The sequence below is a fragment of the Pangasianodon hypophthalmus genome, chromosome 4, assembly GCF_027358585.1.
Source record: "Pangasianodon hypophthalmus isolate fPanHyp1 chromosome 4, fPanHyp1.pri, whole genome shotgun sequence".
Taxonomy (NCBI): Eukaryota; Metazoa; Chordata; class Actinopteri; order Siluriformes; family Pangasiidae; genus Pangasianodon; species Pangasianodon hypophthalmus.
In genome coordinates, this window is record NC_069713.1 from 11,486,419 (window position 1) to 11,506,079 (window position 19,661).

Below are 19,661 nucleotides of genomic sequence, written 5' to 3' on the forward strand. Positions count from 1 at the left end.
AAAATGCAAAGTAGAGCAGGTCAGATTGTTAATTTGTCTATTCATGTTGACTGAGATTGTTATTAAGTGTAGGACATGAGTAGAGAGAGGACTTGTCATGAATCAGCTAAAAAGATTAATAATTCATTAATTAAAGAAAATGTATCTTTTATAAAATGTATTCAACAGTTTAGCTGCTGCTTCTCGAGACAATGTCTGACAGTAAAAGTATGACATGTGGTAGTTACTAAATGCAGAACTTACAATACGTCAAGAATTTAAACCTTTTATAGTTACACGATGTGGATGTCCACAAAACAATTTTGTTCCCAAGTTAGCTGAAGAAAAACTTAAACAACAAAGCAGGCTGTTACCATTGTTGATTATTTTCTTATAACAGCACACCCCAAGAATTTTATTTCTTATATAAAACCTGACTGTGATGCTTTCCAAAACATAAAATAGCTGTAAATCAGACAGCACACTTGCCTGACTGCTGGCCTGATAGTCTCTTATCACAGGACGTTCTGGAGCGGTAGTTACACTTTCCTCCTTAGGCAAGAAACTAGAGCCAAATGCTGGGATGCAGAGGTATACGGATAAAAAAAAGAAAAAAAACAACAGATGAAAGAAAATGAAAATAAGACACAGCCAGCAACTGAGAGAAATGTCTGCCATCAGAACTGGAATAGATTATCCTGAGGCATTCATCAACCTCATCATCTTTTCCAGCCTGCAGCTAATTTTCCTTTTGTGTTAGAAGAATCTTCCTCACGAGTCTATCAGTGTTATCAAACAAGCAGACTTCCTTCCAGTTAAAAATGTTGACATTTATAGCAATCATATAATATTAAAGACACCTTAGGAAAACTGTGATTTGGAATATAGTCAATAATACATGCAATATCTGGCCTGGACATTAGCTCCACCTCCAGCTGCAAACAAAGGAGTAGGGCCAGTTTTGGGGGAAGGGGAAGCCTTGTCAATGTTTTTAATATAGAATGAAGGATGAATCTTTGACTTGCTGGAGTAAAAACTGAGGTATTACTTAAACCACAGCAGACTCAAATTATCCACTCTGGTAAATCTCTTTTATTCAATTGGACATCATTGTTTACTATGGCTATAAATAATAGAGCTGGAATACTGGAGCACTGTTGGATGGTTCTGGCTCCTGTGACGGTGGTGGTGCCATAGAAGGGGCAGGAGAGGCAGTAGGATCGTCCTTCCTCAGGCTGATAGTAGTCACGAGGACAGGGGTAACATGGGACCAGTCCGGTACGGGAGAAATGACCTGCAGAGCATGGAACTAGATGGAACAGAGAAAGAAAGAGAGACAGTGAGGAGATGAGATCCGGAAATAAAAGGAGAGAGAGAAGTAGGAGGTGAGGCGAATATACTGAGGGATGAGGTGAGATTAGGGAACAGGAATGTGCCTTTTGCTGCACTGTTCTATTACTGCAGATCAGGAATAGTGCTGAGCTGGATAATGACTGTGTAGCAGAGATGAAGCTCACCTCCGCACTCGCTCTGGTCCACGGCTCCTCGGATGACGGTGGAGGTTTTCGGAGGGCAGGACACACATGAACGTGAGCCAAAACCAGGCTGGTACTGACCCAGTGGGCACGACTCACATGTCTCCAGCCCGCTGAATGATGAGCTGCCAGGCTTACATTGTGCTGGAGATGCATACACACACAAACCAAAACCATGCACAAATAATAACCATTAATATAGAACATTTCGTGAAGTTAAACACTGACGTTGCAATGCACACAAGTGCTTCAACTCAAAGATTAAAAGGAAAAAAGTTTCCAAATGGATGGAGGTCATGACTCAAATAATGGGGTAAAAATAATAAAGATTTAATTAATTGCATTGCTTGATTGCGTAATTCTGGCTTTGCTCAAGCGCCTACCTCTGCACTCGGACAGGCTGCGGGAGTGAAGGTAAGGGGTGGAGAATCCATCTGGACACAGTTTACACTCTGTCTGGCCTTCTTCGTCCTGATACGAACCTCTCCTGCAGCTCTCACACTCAGCATAGTCCACCGAGAAATACGTCCCCACTGGACACTGCACTACAAGACACACAGGACAGAGGCTTCAGTTCACCCTCTCACCATTACAGCTGGGTGTTATTCTGTTTAGCACAGAGAGAAATTTAAAGTTTTATTCCCTAAGTGATCTGTCAATATACCTGACACTGCAATACACACAAGTGCATATTAATCCTATAGTTATCATTTTTAAGGGATAATTATAACAGGAATGCATTTATATGAGCACAAAATGCCAGTTAAAGTACTTTTACAAAAAACAGGTCATTTAAAATGAAAATTTGAATGAACTGTCTATAAAATATAAATATAAAATAAACTAAATCAACTAAAATATAGAAATAAAGCACAATGAGACATGCAGTTAGAGGAAAATAATCAACAGCAGTGTGATATGTCATGCATTATTTTACTGCATTTCTTGAAGTGTTTTGTTCCTCTTATTCTACGGACATTTTTGTAGTGATTATATTTTTTATTAACTAAGAACAACACATTGCATGTTTTGTCCATTTATAGTTACATTTAATATTAGTTACATTATAATAGCTATAAGTCATTCCCTGACCAGTCTCTCTCTCTCTCTCTCTCTCTATCTCTCTCACAGTAAATAAGACAAAAAATGCATCTTGTCTGATTACTGTCTGAGTTGCTGTTATAGAAAATTGACCAACACCTTCTGACTAATCAGATTCACAAATTCAGTGCTATAAGCAGAAATAAGACTATAACAAATTCTTCTATAGCACACTGTTTCTATCGGACAGCAGAAAAATTATAAATCCCCTATGTCCTATTCATATTATTAAAACTAATCAAATACTTTGAAGCAAGTGTAAGAATAGCCCACTGAGGTGCAGGAGTCATTATCATGCATCATATAGAGATGCACATGGTGTGATCAAGAGAAAAGACAGATTTTATTGTTTAGTACAGTTGAAGTTGATTAGCCATGTCCCTAAAAAGATAGATATGTTTGAAAAGTTTACAACAACAAGCATAAAGGAAATACAACTGTAAAACGTGTATTATTAAAAATTGGTGTGTGATGACTTTTTGTGCAGCAGGGAGCTCAGTAACTCACCGCACATGCGACCCTTCAGCACAGATCCTGGGCGGCAGTACAGAGAGGCCTTCTTACTTTCCAGAGACTTAGGGTCAGCAACGATCATCTCAGATGATACATGAAAAGTACTCAGTGGCTGTTTGCTCAGAGTCCTCTTCAGCCGATTAGTCAATAACTCCAGTGTCCGCAAGAGTCGCTTTTGATTGGCTACTTCCACTGAGTCATTCCTTGACAGGGGCAGTGGGATGCTTGCTGGGAGAAAGGAGAGATGTTGGGAGAACAGCACCAAGTCTTGGCATTAAAATGTTTAGATCAGTGCCTGAGTACCTGAGATATTGTAGGGGCTAAGAAAGTGTTTTTTCCCTACAGATTTATTTTAAAAGATTAGTATATTTTACCTGTGATATTAAAGTATATCTGGATCTTCTGGTCACGTGTGGGCCCTCTGATCTCACGATGACGTTTACCCCTCAAGTGGGAAGTATGGTGGAACACACCATCCTGCTGGAGGGGGCTGTGCTGATGATCTGGAGAAAAACCACTATCAAAGTAAGCGTAGTCCTGACCGTTACTGCTCCACCCTCCTGGACCTGAGGAAGAGAGAGAGAGAGAGAGAGAGAGAGACAGAGAGAGATTTATGAATGTGTGAATATAGATGTGTGAATATAAATCAGATAGCATCAATTTAAGTAACCATATATTTTAACCATTCTTTCAGTTAACACTTCAAGGTATATTCGTTTGTGATTGTATGGCAGTACTTGTAAAAATAATAGAGCTGGCTAAAATTTACAACTGGACATGTTGATTTTGACTTTGTTTAAAGTCTAAATTTGTAACTAGGTTTTTAGGCTGTTGCTATTAACTAACAACATTTTGCAAAACAATGTGTAAGGTATAAGTTTCTTGAAAACAAGCAGACTTAGAACTGTATAAGGAATAATTTTAACAGAAAACTCGACTAATAGCCCAATAATAGATAATAATAATAGACATTTTAAAAAGTGGTCAGACTTTTTTAAGTGCTTTAAAATCATTTATTTAATTGTTTATTTATTATTTTTGGCATTTAAGACTTCAAAACATTTATTATTTATTTATTTTTTATTTTGTCATTTTAGCATTTCAGCATATTAGACTAGGTGTTCTCAAACTCATTACAATTAGGGACTCCTTGAACTGTAGAAAGAAAAAATCATGGACTCCTTAATTTATTTTACAGACATTTCTTTCTTTCTTTCTTTTTAAAATTTATTTCTGGTGTTTTGTGGTTTCCACTACTGTAATAAAATTAGAAAATTACGGACCCCTTGGCTAAGCTTCCTTGTCCCACTTTAAGAACCATGGTGTTAGACACTTATTGTAGTATAAAGTATAATTTACATTAGGGTTCTGGCAGCTAAATCCTTTGTTATTCTGCTTTAAACTGAATATTTTAAAATACTGAAAGTGTCAACAGTATTTATGGTAACACTTTTGACTCTGTGCAGGCAGTGGGTTCTCACCAATGGCAAATCCATTTGGATAATCATAGTTGTACTCCAGACACTGTCCCTGCATCATCACTTCCAGTTTACAGTTGATTTCATCTCCACTGCAGATTTTAGGAACCTGTAGGATTTTAGTTGTTACAGAAAAACAACAGATGATGAGGGTCCACAGCAAACCATGTCTGTGTTGTTCATGCTATTAATGTTTTGTGTGTGTGTATGTGTTTGTGAAGTCTCACTATATCTCCTAGAATATTAGTGAAATCTCCAGTGAAGGACTTTAGCAGGTCTGGATCATCACAGCGTGATGCTTTGAATAGCATCTCAAATGGCTTGAAGCCATTATTGGCTATTCTGTTCTCTAAAAAACAGAAAACTCTGAAGTAAACAATCTTTACAGACCGTCAGTTTGTCTACAGTAGTATGTGGAATAAATAATGAAATGTGACAGATAAAATGAATTCCTACAGCCCAGTGGGATCAGCAACATGAGGCAGAAAAATTAAGTGAGTTATCAGAGGGAGAATACTCACGGGAGCAGTCTGGTCTGTCTGGAGCTCGTGATGGTTCCCATCGGCCATTATTGGGGCAGAAATAGCTGTGCACTGCATTCTGGGTAAGACTGTAACCCTCTTTGCAAACCAGAGTGCAATTCACTCCCTTCTCTTCCTTAGAGCAGGAGAAATTTGCATTGACAGGCACATACGGCTGCTCACATGTGGAACCTGTGGATAGATACATCAGGAACATTAGGAATCTATACAGAGAAGAGTAGCTTTACAGAAATCCTAATGAGTAGGCTGAGGGTAACGATGTCAAGAAAAAAAGTGTAACTGGTAACAAAACACTGAAAAACTAAACGTGTGGGTCTGGAAAACTCATTGGATGTCGCTGCGGCTGAATTCTGGCAAATGGCCAAAAAAAGATAGAAATAAGTTTTTGGCCAAACAGATTTCTGTTTATAACATCCTTTAACATTTTTAAGAAACCATGAATATATCTCACCAAAATGGAAATATATTCATGAATATATTTCACCAAAAATGTGGAAATGTTTGTTCGTTTATTTATTTACATTGGTTATCTTCCTGCAAAGACCGTGTTGTATAAGGAGCCATTTTATCAAATACGGTGGTAGAAACATCCAGTCTGCATAAAGATGTCTAAATCCTTGATAGCTAAGTGTGATTTCCCCACATGTATGTCGGGCTTTGATCAAGTTGCTGGAAAACTACGTCATAGCACAATGGACTAATCAATTCAGTCTAATTAATTCAGACTTATGTCCATTGTGCTATGACATATAGAATCTTGTAATCGGATGCTGGCTGTAAAAATGTCTGAGATGCAACTGCGCCACAGTCAGAATGAAATCTTGCTATTTGCTCCCTTTTCACTTTTAGAGGTAAACAGATTGTAAAATGCTAGGACTTGTGTTTGAGACACAGGCAAAAGGGAAGCATATTTCAGTTCAGGAAAGTCTGTTGTTTTCAGAACAATATATAGTAGAACATGTCAAAATGGTTTACCGAGGCCACCACACAAATAATTTCGCTTGTACCAACACTTACTGACCGTTTTATCAGGTAAACCTACAGTACTGTGCAAAAGTCTTAGACACATGCAAAGAAAAGCTGCAGAGCAAAGATGCCTTCAAAAATAATGAAGCTAAATGTTTCTACATAAAAAAATACTATAAAGAGCAGTAAACAGTAATAAATGAAACAAAGTCAATATTTGGTGTGACGATCCTTCGCTTAAAAAAAAAATAGTAGTCTCAGGTACAGTGTGTGCAGTTTTATAAGGAAATGAGCTGTAAGTGTTACTGAGCATCTTGCAGAAGCAGCTACAGTTCTTCTGGAGACTTTGACTGTTGCACTTGCTTCTTATTTTTGCAGCAAAACCCAGCAGCCTTCATTATGTTTTTTTGTCTGAAAAGTGTCTCTTATGTAATATGCTGCTTTCTTTACTGACATACAAACATTTTTCTGTAACATTTAATTTTGTGCTGGAAAACTAATGTTTGGAATTCTAAAATGTTTTTGTACTGAATCAATAATGTAGAAATCATAAAATAAACATCTATAACAAAGTTTGTACTAAACAAAAATAGGGTGCTTAAGACTTTTGCACAGTACTGTATAATATACAATACAGTATATGGACTTTATATGTATGTAATTACTGACTGTTATCTCCTCTCTCTTACTAGGCATTGTGTGTTAGACGGCCTCTATTCTGTCCACCAGTGGAAAAGGCACCACCATATGACCATTGGTGAGCTCATATTATTTGGGTAATGAACCATTTCTAGTAAAAGCTGTGACACTGACATGTTATTGTGTCTGGCACTGATGTGAAAGTATAAAGATGCAGCAATATTTATGAGACTCCTAAGTATTGCGTATATTCACTGGCCACTTCAGTACAATACCATGTTGGTCCACCTTTTGGGTGTACACTTAGAGACTAAGCTCATCTTGACATGCATAGTGTGAGTTAATTATTCTTGACTCTTCGTCAGTGTCAGGTTGTGACCACAGCATTGCTGTTGGCTGGATATCTTTTAGTTGATGGACTATTTCTCAATCAAGCAGTGTGTTTAAAGAGTTTAAGAACCCCAGCATTGCTGCTGTACCTGATAAACTCCTACCAGTACCACACACACAACCATGTCACTGTCACATCTGTGCTGAGAATGAACTATGCATAGCAACATATGGGCCACTAATCAGTAATTAGTTCAGTTTTTTCAATTTCAGTAAATGTATACCTTATCATACTAAAAAAGCGAAAAGAGCAAAATGTAAACATGAGTCTGTAACATTACTTACCTTGCACTGTGATGATGAGCTCACAAGTGCGGTTGTTGCCAGATGGGTCTGTGGCGGTGTAATACACTGCAGTCTCTCCAACAGGAAATGTATCACCAGAAGAGTGGGTGCTGGAGATGTTCAGCTGAGCACCTGGAACAGTGTAGAAACTACATTTATAAAAATTTATTACTATAATAGAAAAAATACATTTCATTATCCATATGAGTTGTATTAAAACACTAACATTATGCACATGGCTTGGAATAAATTAATTTACTGTGGCCTGCCATTTTCCAAATTTACTAACTGGTCTACATTTTGGTCACATTGGCTCCGTCTGTAAACACAAAGTCCATTTCAGAATCATCCACTAATTAACAAACTCCATGTCTTACCACTTGATCTGTCACATGACCACTTACTTCACTCTCCTCTCAAACAACTAGTCACACAAACACACACACTGGTACACACTCACGATTTCACTATATACAGCACAAACCTCAGTTCATTGCAAAGTATCACTCCTGGCTAATCACTAGTGATCCTTTCCTTTAAAAGCCTGAGTGCACTCTATTCTGATTTTGAACTGGTTTGTTAAGTTTATTTAGTTTCTTCTTTGTTGATTGCCTGAACCATCACCATTTGCCCTTTGGATTTGTCTGCTTTGCTATTTGCATAATAATAATATAACTGTATACGTTTTAAATTAAAAAAATAAAAAATAATTTATTGACTAGCCATGTATTATTCTCTGTTGTTGGAATAAACATTCATTCATTACGGAAATAATTTGCTGCTTTTCTTCACACTTCTTCTGTTGATTCTTGGGTGCTATCTGATCTTTTACTATATGATCGTTTTATTATGCCAATAAGCCTACATTTCACCATATTATGCTTCGCTTAACTTTTGCAGGTTAAAAATGGAGCCCCTTTTGAAATCACAAGCTGTGTGACATGTAATAAAAAATATTACAAATATTGACTCTATAACACAGTTTTTGAGGAGCAGCACCATAAGGCTATCCACTAGTGCCAAATTTAGTGTGCCAAGTATTTGGTGAGTAAATAGGGGTAAGGTTTACAGAACTGCTTCAAATTCAATGTGAGATCTTACATTTTAATACGATTCATAATCAGAAATGTATTCAAGTTTGTTATGTAAGGAATAAAATGACAGTGACAGACTGGGCTGTTATATGAAAATCATCAGCGACGGGGTGTTGTGATGCGATGTTTTTTAATTCTTCTTATACCACAGTAAATTTCCTATTAATCTCCTATTAATTACATTTTTAATTTATTAATTAACAACACACCATACTTTTAACAATTTTTGTTACATTTAATGTTGTGGAATATCCAAGAAACAAGTTTGTTCCTGTTTTCACTTATAACAGCTACAAACAGTCATTCCTTCACCAACCACTTCACCAATCTCACCACTAATCCTTTTTTATTAACTTTAAGTTTAAAAGACAAAAAAAATGCAGCTTGTCATTTTACTCAGAAACTGTAAAGTGTAAAATCCTCTGTCCTGAAGCCTTGCCTGTGGTGGAACACTTACTGACATTTACAAAGTGCTGACAGTGGTGACTCCTTCCATAAACGTTAAATAAACAGCTCTTTAGAGAAAACTTCACCCTATAAACTATTATATGTTTCTCTTTATTAAGTAACAATGTGTTTTATTCTGTTTATTATTAGGCTTAGATTATGTAGGTTATTAGTGTAGATTGTTACTATGGACACACATATCATAGAATGAGTGAATAAATATAAAACTGTCATTTTCATCACAGCTGGCAATACTGTCAGAGCTGCAGTTATAGGAAATTAATCAGATTTGAGAATTCAACAGCACCGTGCTATATGCTAATATAAGAAAGGTGAATCTTTCAGAAAGGTTCCAGTGATGTTTTAGGAACCTTTGAATTACAAACAAAATTCTGTGATGGGTTAAAAGCGTAAAATAACTCCTCAGAACGTTCATCCCAGACAAAACTAAGATTACACTATAAACCTTCGACAGGCCCCTCACACACCTGTTTAAACGACTTACACCGGCTGTGCCTAAAGCCTTAATAAACAGGGCCACGTTGATCCGTGAATGCAGTCAGTGTGCTGTCTGAGGATCAACAAGCTCCAGTCCTAGAGCAGAATCACTGTTAGAGCTGTGGGTGGTAATAAAATTCCTAATTTTGAGCAGTTAAAAGGTTATTTCAGTTATTTCAGAGTGATGCAGACAAAACACAAACACATGATCATGCATGTGCATGACTCACATATGCACACACACTGTTTTCCACAGTGCACAGTGAAGCTCCAGAGCCATTCCAAACCGTCTGACAAACGTCTGGGAGCAGCGGCTGCTGGATGGTGCCGCTTGCCGCCACTCTTTCCTAAATATAGCCCAGCATCAGGGTGTGGACTCGGAAAACCACAGCACGCTATCGTCAGTCTAACGTTGATGTGACGTCGACAGAGTGCCTCAGAGTAGCCACAGTTGGCCAGTTGCACGTCTGTGCGTGTGTGTGTGCTGGCATGATTAAGAATCATTACCATGTTTCATTTAGTCTGAAGGTTTTATTTTAATGCTGTAAATGCCTGCTTTAGTACAGAGAAATGCATTATGGTGATCCTCCTTCGCTATTTTCCACTCCTGTATCCAACAAAGTAATACACAGTGACCCCGCCTTATCACTGCCTTGAAATTTCATCCAATAAATTCTCTATGTAGGAAATCATTTCCTGAATGGAGTCTCTAAAATGCCTGTGAATCAGCTGAATCCATGAATGCAGTAAAACTCTGTAGTGATGGGTCTAGCACACGCTCGCAAGGGATTTTGGGAGCTGTCTGATTCAAATACATGGCACATGGAAACCTGGTTTCCATAGATTCAGTTCTCACGGCACCGCAGTCGGAATCCTGGCCTTTTCCACTGTGGGCTACATTTTTCCTGGACACTTTGTGTAGATATCTTGCCCTTATTCATTAACTCCATCTCAGTTCCTTAATTTCCATCAATCTCACTCACTCCCTCTCACGCTCCATTTCTGTGGGTGTGTACCTGAATTGTCTGAAAACTGTGGCTCGTCCCAGTAGACCGGCGTCTCCATGTCTGTGGCCTGGACGGTGGGTGGAGACCGGCACCTGTCAATCAACGGAGGCTCCATATCTAAGGAAATAGAAACATTGTTAGGATTCCAAGCTGATTACGGCAACGTCCTCTAAAAACTGAGGACCAAATAAAGGCAGCACTGGGTTCCTTGCACTTGTGGCTAAGATAAAAAAAAAAAAAGCGAATTTCACTGAGAAGGTAAAACAATACATTTTTAAAAGGACAGTGACCTCTGGACATGCACCTACAGTGCATTATAAATGAGTCAGAAAGCAGGACACACCGATAACAGTGACAGTGAAGGAGCAGTTGGCCTTGTTCCCAGCAGGATCAGTAGCTGTGTACGTGATGACTTCTGTGCCAATCGGGAAAGGCTGGGCAGGGTTAAGAATGGGTGTAACCTGGACAACAACCTGAAAAATGAACCAGAGTACATATTTATTATACTTTGTACCAGAGCACTGCCTAAAATCTGAAGGAGTTTGAAGTCTGAAAGCGTAGGTTAATTTTTTTTTTTACAACAGCAGCGTTGAGAGTAGTAATCCAAATCACAGATTTAAATTAATGCACTCGCTCTAATATGTTATTGTTTTGGTTCTATAGTAACATGTAATATGTTATTGTTTTGGCTCTATAGTAACATGTAATATGTTATTGTTTTGTTCTATAGTAACACCTTTTTGACTAGGACATATGGTGGGCAATGAACATAGCCATCCATCCATTCTCTGTGCCGCTTATCCTACACAGGAGGATAATGAGGGAGTCACAGGGGAGCCTGGAGCCTATCCCAGTGGACTCGGGGCACAAGGTAGGGAATATTCTGGATGGGATGCCAGCTCATCACAGGGTGCAATCACACACACACCATGGATAATTTTGGAATGCCAAACAGCCTACGACACGTCTTTGGATTGGAGGAGGAAACCCCTGAAGCACAAGCAGAACATGCAGCCCCTGAAGTGTGAGGCAACAGTGCTGACCACTAAGCCACCAGGTCCCCCAAACTCCATAATCAGTCAGAGTTTTCCTTTAGGGTTTTTTCGACCTGAGAATGCATTTAAGATGGAAGATTTGTGCTTTGTGGATTCCCTGTAACAAGCTACATTTTTTTCCATAAGGGATTGAATGTTTATATCTGCTAAAGCAAAAGTGATAATAGGAATTAACTTAATTCCCAGATGTTTCACAACAATAAATGGTTAAAAAATATGACGTGTTATTTTTTTTTAATAAATAAAAAATTTTAATCATTGGCAAATTACTGTGGTATAAGAAGATTAATAAAACACTACTGGACATGCTTTTGGTGCAAAATAATCAACTCCGGTGTGGTAACAGTAACTCTCAAAATTATTCATCAAAGGTTTTGCTTTAGGGGTCAAGTTTGGGAATCAGCTCTCAAGATGTTGTGAAATATCTTGGAGGTCAGGTTGCTTCCATTTATGGCCAATTATTTGACAGGCCATTGTCCTTATGGTGAAACTGGGGTTGGAGTGTCAGGATTTGAACTCTCCACCTTCTGAGCCATGACCGCTGAGCAGAAACTGCAGAACTTATTTAATATAAATTGTTTTTCAGTATTGCTGTGAGTTTGTCTAAGTTTGAGTGATCTGTTAACAGTTTAAGGTGAAGCTTTATAGCTATTTTGGTTTTGTCTTTCTGGTTGAGTAATATTATATTTTTGCTAATGGATAGTGACATTCTTATGAAGGTTTTAAGACTTTTCAGTGTTGGTAACATAAACATGTCACTGAGTAACACTATAATGCTGCATGTGGGATGCTGAGGTCAAGGAACTCTGATAGCTTGCCCATGGGCTCCAACTAAAAAACTCTGGATGTAAGAGCAAAGCCAGAAAGCTTGACAGTAATCATCTATTAAGGCTAGTCATTCAGGATTGTTCAGTTTGTCTCTGTAAAGGGCTTCACTTTTTGTAGAGCAATAAATAACCATTACAGTATGGTTCAAACTGACACAACTGGATTTACTGAACCCCAAAGTGGACAGTTTTACGTCATGTCTTGAGCTCAATTAGAGAGCACACGAAAGAGCAGCAGGAGTAGACCGTGCAGATTACTGACATTTTAGTGAGGGAATCTGAGTCAGTGCCATAGACCAGGTCACATGTACTTCTCCAAAAATGGTCTCCATGATAATTCAGACTATAAAATAAAACAAAACGAAAAAACCCTGAGGAACCTTTCAGCAGTGGTTAACAGGATCCATTCAGACATTTCCAGCCATAGCCAATTAGGAAGGCTTATTTTTTAAATTTTGTAGGGGTTTGCAATGCAAGAGTGTGTATTATATTAACATGGGATAAAAGCTGGTTCTACTACACCATCTAAGCTCTAAGTGAAGGCTTGGATCGCTCTTATTTCTTGTTATCTGTGTATCGGAGGATAAACAAAAGTTCAAAAAACAAAATGAGGTGAGAAAAGTAAAATAAAACTTACCTCATCTCCGGAATTATCTCTTAGTACTGGTGCACTCAGAGTGACGTTAGAGGAGCCCTGATGCTTGTTGGTTTGTGTGACAATGTTCTCAGGACACTGAATCCACGGAGGCTCTGCATCTATGAGAATGATAACAAAACCCAAATAAAACAATAAGAATACTAAAATAAACCTTGGAGGAGATAGAAGTAACTGGGGGCTAAAAATTACCATCAACTCAAAACTGAGGCAATGATTACATTTAATATATTGGTAATGATTAATCACAAATCCTTCCATCTGAAAAGTAGTTCTACAGTGACTCAGGAAGTATGCATTATACAGAATTAAAGCTAAATTTACAAACACATCTGACTGAAGAATTCATGAAGAAGCTCCACAAAAACATGATAAAATGAATACTGATGTTCCAACAACTCCTTTATGACAAATTAGAAGTGAGTTTTGAGTAAAGAGGCTTTCTATTCTTTTCTTAGTACAGAGAATTATATCAAAAATCTGTGATAAACACACATATGCTACACACGTGGTAGAATAGATAACAGATTAAATATTCCTTTAAAGTCCAAACAAATATTTTGGGTTACAGCAATACACTATCATAATAGCATCCGTTTGGGTGTCAACCATAATCATGGAAAACACACATAAACATGTGCACTGACACACACAGGGATATAGATACACATGCGTGCATGCACGCATACACACACACACACACACACATGCATTTACAGTGGTGCGCATAACCTTTTTCTTCCCCTTGTCCACCTGAATAAATGTGCAGATGGAGAGGGCATCATAGTGATAGAAAGCAGAAGCCATCAATTCTATTCAGATTCTGCCTGGGCTCAGTCAGACAGTGTCAAGCCCTGCACGCTGGACCATGCTGGAATTCTTTAGTTTTTGCACGCATGGTGTTTGAGGAGTTTCCACTAAGCCTGCTGGGCATTACATGGAAAGTTCAGCTGGGTGTCATAGCAGTAAAAACAGACCACCTGCTGAACCAGACATCCCATCTGCACGCCTGTGATTCTACATTTGCCTGCCTTACAGACAACTACCAGTCTACACACACACACACACACACACACACACACACACACAAACACACACACACACACACAGAGTTCTGGTACCTGCACAGGTGACTTTATGTATATTGTTACTCCAGTCTCCAGTTAGCAGGCAGCGCACCTCTGGATTACCCAGGAGACGATAACCACGGCGACAGGAAAATCTGCACACGGCTCCACTCCTCATTGCTCTTTTTCCACAGGCAGGAGGTGATAGACGGACCTGCTCCAGCGTTACAATGGGGGAACAACGCACCTCTGAAAGGGGACAACATAAAGAGGGAGAAATTGAGAGTTGGGGTGAGGACAGACACCCCATCAGAGTAACAGATCAGGGATCAATTAATTTTATTTCTGAGAGTGTATCACATACTTAATCAAAGTTATTACTCAGTGCATTGATATAATGTTACCACGTTGGTTTTTACCCATGACAGTGATCATACATAATGGTTTAGGCTAGGCTCCACTAAATGTAGAAAAATAAATGACACAGCTTTTAAAATTCTTTTTAATTTGTCTGGGGACCACAAAACACAGGAGGAATGTGAGGCAGCAGAGTTATAGGAACAGAAAGGAATTATTTATTTTTTGATTAAAAGAATATGCTCTTTGAGATGTAATCATAACAAGAGTAATGGTAGCCTTTAGAAGGCTGGCGAAATATAACTAAATGTTAGTAGATAAAGATGTAATAATATTATTTTAATTAATGAACTGTTTAACCATTTTATGTATGAAGACAACTGGCATAACATTTGTAACACCATCACTGAAAAAGCTTTATAAAACATTATAAAACATGTAATATTTAGGGTATGATATTGCTTTTAAAAAGTTAGAGACATAGTTTCCATAACATTAGTTTAAGCGAGAGAGAGAGAGGGGGAGAGAGAGAGAGAGAGTTTCCCCACATCACTATTACAGAAACATGGGGTTTCTGCATTCTTGGACACAGTGGTAGAAAAGCCACACACGCACAGCCAGGAAGAAGCCTTCACCCCGAACAACATCTCTCTTTGGAGCCTGCTGTACAGGCTTGGCTATGGTTTTAGCAGACATACTGGGGGACTGGACGCAATATGACTGACAGCACAAACACAAACACAAGTGAGCAGTGAAATGCTCTCGAGCTCCTCATGCCCTTTGGTTACACTGAACATGAGCCTATATAGAAGAGCAAACAGCATCAACCACAAAGTAGCCACTAGTGTGACATGAATGTCTGCTACAGGACCAGTCTGATGGAGAGAAATGGAGAGAGATGGAGAAATGGAAAGCGATAAACAGCAGCTAGTGAGGTTTGGCTGGCTGGCTCAGCAGATGTCTGGAGCTTAAACGGAGCGCAGTGAGTCATGAGAGGCAGAGTACAGAGAGCTCAGTACTATGTAGGGTTTGTCTTGTGGTTGGGGCTAATCTACAGCACATGCTAAAGCACACAGCTGAGGTGAGATTCCTGAATGTGAGGGAGAAACAGAGACAGCATCAAGGCTAGGTGCCTAGTTCACTAACAGTATTTTTCCACATTCAAAAACAAGAACTGTCCCAAACTGAAACCAGTGGAGTTTGGGGTTTTAGTTTGTTTCCCATAAAATTGAGAGATGACAGCAAAAACAATGTAACTGTCAACATTGGGGAAGATAAATATTATATCCTTGTCTTGTTAATAAGTTGATATTATTAGCTGCATCAAAGTAAAAATAATCCACATTTTCTCCATGCGGACTTCTGTGTCTAACAAGGCCTAGTTCTATTTCTCTTGGTGAAATGATATATCACTGTTATGCAGCTGACACCCAAATCTTCCTCTCCTTATGATCATCAGAGACTCAGCCCGATACTTGGATCTCAGCATGTCTCTCATCATACTCAACAGCAACTAAATCCTAAAGTCTACACTAACCCAGCAACACTAACCTGCTATATATTGCTGGAAATGCCTGCCCCTTGATCTTCTGAATAAGCACTAAAGTTTGGTGTGGTGTTGGATAGCCAGGCATTGTTGCAGTTGCAGTTATCACTGAATGATGCAGGTCAACAATTTCTCTTCAAGGAGGATGGCCACTCAGCTGCTTGTTCACCCTCTTGAGATTTGGCTACTGAAACACACTCCTGGTTGCTCTTCCTGCATCCGCCTTTAGGTCGCTGAAAGCAACAGCCTGACTTGTCTTCAGTGGCCCTGAGTTCACCCATGTCACCCTTCCTGTACCAGCTACATTAGTTTTAAAACCATGATCCTTGCCTACAAAACCAAAAATGGACCAGTACATCCAGCCATGATCCCCTATTCAGCTCTCCAGGCCCAGCTCAACCCACCCCCCATCAAGATGCAAGAAGGCTAAGCATCAAGACCCTTTTCTGTACTGGTATCCAGGTTGTGGATCTAGCTTCTCCTGGCTGACCATGCATATTTTTACTAAGCACTTGAATGAACACAAATTACATGCTTTAAAAAAATCTCTTGGCCTCTTTAGACTCTTACCAATTTGTACAATATAAGAATTTGTTTTCCAAGTAAAAAACGAAGCATTTCTGTGCTTTGAATTCGCATGATAGTCTGCCAAATACCATAGACCTAAATGTCAAACTAACACTCTGCTCCACTGATACAAATGTGACACACACACACACACAAACACAAACACATGGTCTTGTTAGCTTACCCACACACCGAGGGGGAGGGCTGCTCCACTGTGAGTTTGGCAGGCAGGAGAGTTTGGCTTTGCCCTCCAGTCTGTAGCCTTTCTGACAGCGCACTGCACACTCGAGCCGAGAGGAAGAGTCACCATCACTGCAGTTCAGCTGTCCATGCTGTGGAGCGGACAGACCCGGACAGGAACGCACTGCATAGAACACACACATCAATAACTTGCGATGTATTATTGTGATAATGTTGAAATGTATCAAGATCCTCAGCACGTACTCCAATGCGTGTGGATAGTTTCTGTTCTGTCTGTTTCTCAGATGTCTTGCCATTGTATTTCTAGGTTATTGGTAGATAATTCGTTCAAATTGCTATCAGCTTCTTAACAGCTTCATGCTTGGATTTCATTTTATCTCACTTACAAGTCATTTGGGTTAAAACTGTCAGTCAAATGAATGAATGTATATGTAAACTTACATGCAGCATAACAGAGATTAACATAAAAATAAATATACAGAGCAGATGATGAGAGAAGCAGGAATGAGTCACAAGCCAGAACAGAAGAACATTAGAGTGAAGACAGGAAGTGAGTAAGTGCGAGCAATAAAGTTAGTAAGAGTCTGTGGCTGTGGCTTAGAGACCTGTAATTTCTGTTTATACTGAGAATAGTGGTGTACCAGAGACTGAGGTTTTGAAAAATTAAAGCAAAATTGTTCTACACACACATGCACTGTTCTGAGATACACTATATAGCCAAAAGTATGTGGACACCTGACCATTGCACCCATATGCTTGTTGAAAATCCCATTCCAGATTTAGTCCCCCTTTGTTGTTATAATAACCTCCACTCCTCTGGGAAGGTTTTCCATGAGATTTTGGAGCATGGCTGTGGGGATATATGCTCATTCAGCTACAAGAGCATTAGTGAGGTCAAGCACTGATGTTGGGCAAGGAGGCTGGAGTGCAGTCTGTGTTCCAATTCATCCCAAAGATGTTCAGTCAGGACTCCGTGCAAGCCACTTAGGTTCTTCCACATCCAACCTTAGCCAACCATGTCTTCATGGAGCTTACTTTGTGCACAGGGGCATTGTCATGCTGGAAGAGGTTTGGGGCCCTTAGTTCCAGTGAAGGGAAATTGTAATGATACAGCATATAAAAACACTTACATTTATGTGTGCTTCCAACTTCCTACTTTTGGCCATATAGTATATGTCCATTTGTTTATAATAACACACCAAACATGCAACATATACTAAACAACACATTCGTAATATCTCAATGCGATTCAATTAAATTTTATTTGTATTGTGCTTTTAACATTGGACATTGTCACAAAGCAGCTTTACAGAAATATATAAATTCAGGATATAAATTTTAAATTTATCCCTAATGAGCAAGCCAGCGGCGACAGTGGCAAGGAAAAACTCCTGGAGACGATATGAGGAAGAAACCTTGAGAGGAACCAGACTCAAAAGGGAACCCATCTTCATCTGGGTGACAATGGATAGTGCGAATATAAATAAGTCCCATCTCAACTGCAATCCTAAAGCTATCATAGCAATTGTAGTCCTAGGCCACTGTAGCAAAATTGTTCATATCAACTGCAGTCCAAAGCCATCCTCATGGTTTTTAAGTGGTACCATCCATAGTAATCTCATGTATCTTTAAGTTGTCCATGTGGGGCCATCCTCAGCAGCAGCAAGTGATTTCCAAGTGATGAGAACTCCAACCATCACATTGTAATGCTCTATATAGACATGATCTACTACTCATCTCTTTTGTGCATTTTTTTTCTCTCTAAACCTTGTCCCCTATTTTTTTTATTTTGTTTTTGTTGATGTTCATATATAATTATTTACAGTATAAATATTGGCTACTTTTAGTGTTGCCACCTCACACCTTTGGGATTCCCGGTTCAATCCCGAGCTGATGGGACTGTCTGTGTGGAGTTTTTACATGGTTTCTCTGTGTCTGCATGGGTTCCCTCCCAGTTCTCTGGTTTACTCCAACCTTCCAAAAACATGCTGGTATGTGGACTGGCTAGTCTGTATTGCCCCACTGGTTTGCTTGACTGTATGAATGTTTGTATCGTGCCATGTGAAGAACTGGTGTCCCATCCAGGGTGTATTCCTGCCTCAAGCCCCGTGTTCCCAGGATAGGCTCCAGATCCACCATGACCCTGACCAGGATGAAGAGGTTACTGAAAATGAACGAATGAATGGTCTGCTTTCTTTCCTTTTTTGTTTCCTTCCTTTCCTTGGAGTGGATTTAATGCTGCACAAAAATGTAACTTTATCTATTACTAACAAAGACTTTATGGTACTCAGAAGATGGTGTGTGTGTGTGTGTGTGTGAATCAGTATAACAGTTGGTAGTTTATGAGTAAATAAAAAGCAGACTATGGAGGTTCTATAGACACAAACATAGAGTGAGAGAGAGAGAGTCTGTTGGTCAAGGAGTGCTATGGGAGCTACAGGGCCTTTGAGCTTCCAGTTTTACAAGAATAAAACATAAAAAACAATATGTTCTCCTTCTTAGACTAAAAATAATAAGAGAGAGATAAAAGGCAAAAAGGGGTGAAATATATTAGGCAGCAAATGAACAGTCAGTTCTCGATGTTGATGTGCTGGAAGCAGGAAAAATGGGCAAGCATAAGGATCTGAGTGACTTTGACAAGGGCCAAATTGTGATGGCTAGATGACTGGGTCAGAGCATCTCCAAAACGACAGGTCTTGTGGGGTGTTCACAGTATGCAGGGAATAGTACCTACCAAAAGTGGTGAACCGGTGACAGGGTCATGGGTGCCCAAGGCTCATCAAGGCTAGCCTGTCTGGTCTGATCCCACAGAAGAGCTACTGTAGCACAAATTGCTGAAAATGTTAATGCTAGCTAAGAACAGACAGTGCATTGCAGCTTGCTGCATATGGGGCTGCGTAGCCGCAGACTGG

The 19,661-nt window shown here is 39.2% G+C and overlaps 1 protein-coding gene and 1 long non-coding RNA gene across 6 annotated transcripts in view; one reads left to right on the top strand and one right to left on the bottom strand.

The window, feature by feature from the left end:
* svep1 (sushi, von Willebrand factor type A, EGF and pentraxin domain containing 1) overlaps positions 1 to 19,661 on the bottom strand; it is an 88,055-nt gene that overhangs the window by 29,646 nt on the left and 38,748 nt on the right. For 4 of the 5 annotated variants that reach the window (XM_026936738.3, XM_026936737.3, XM_026936739.3 and 1 more), the window contains exons 6-20: positions 16,733 to 16,912; positions 14,133 to 14,327; positions 12,994 to 13,112; positions 10,818 to 10,947; positions 10,484 to 10,591; positions 7,429 to 7,560; positions 5,128 to 5,319; positions 4,834 to 4,955; positions 4,610 to 4,715; positions 3,503 to 3,694; positions 3,123 to 3,356; positions 1,898 to 2,059; positions 1,497 to 1,658; positions 1,127 to 1,288; positions 469 to 557 (exon numbers count right to left, since the gene is read on the bottom strand). In XM_026936738.3, the coding sequence (XP_026792539.3) occupies positions 469 to 557; positions 1,127 to 1,288; positions 1,497 to 1,658; positions 1,898 to 2,059; positions 3,123 to 3,356; positions 3,503 to 3,694; positions 4,610 to 4,715; positions 4,834 to 4,955; positions 5,128 to 5,319; positions 7,429 to 7,560; positions 10,484 to 10,591; positions 10,818 to 10,947; positions 12,994 to 13,112; positions 14,133 to 14,327; positions 16,733 to 16,912 (2,285 nt within the window). The remainder of the gene's footprint in view (positions 1 to 468; positions 558 to 1,126; positions 1,289 to 1,496; positions 1,659 to 1,897; positions 2,060 to 3,122; positions 3,357 to 3,502; positions 3,695 to 4,609; positions 4,716 to 4,833; positions 4,956 to 5,127; positions 5,320 to 7,428; positions 7,561 to 10,483; positions 10,592 to 10,817; positions 10,948 to 12,993; positions 13,113 to 14,132; positions 14,328 to 16,732; positions 16,913 to 19,661) is intronic. The other variant, XM_053233800.1, reaches the window with a different exon arrangement.
* LOC117596985 (uncharacterized) lies at positions 10,944 to 11,746 on the top strand. The gene is made up of 2 exons (XR_004577939.2): positions 10,944 to 11,031; positions 11,205 to 11,746. It is a non-coding gene; the product is annotated as an uncharacterized LOC117596985 (long non-coding RNA).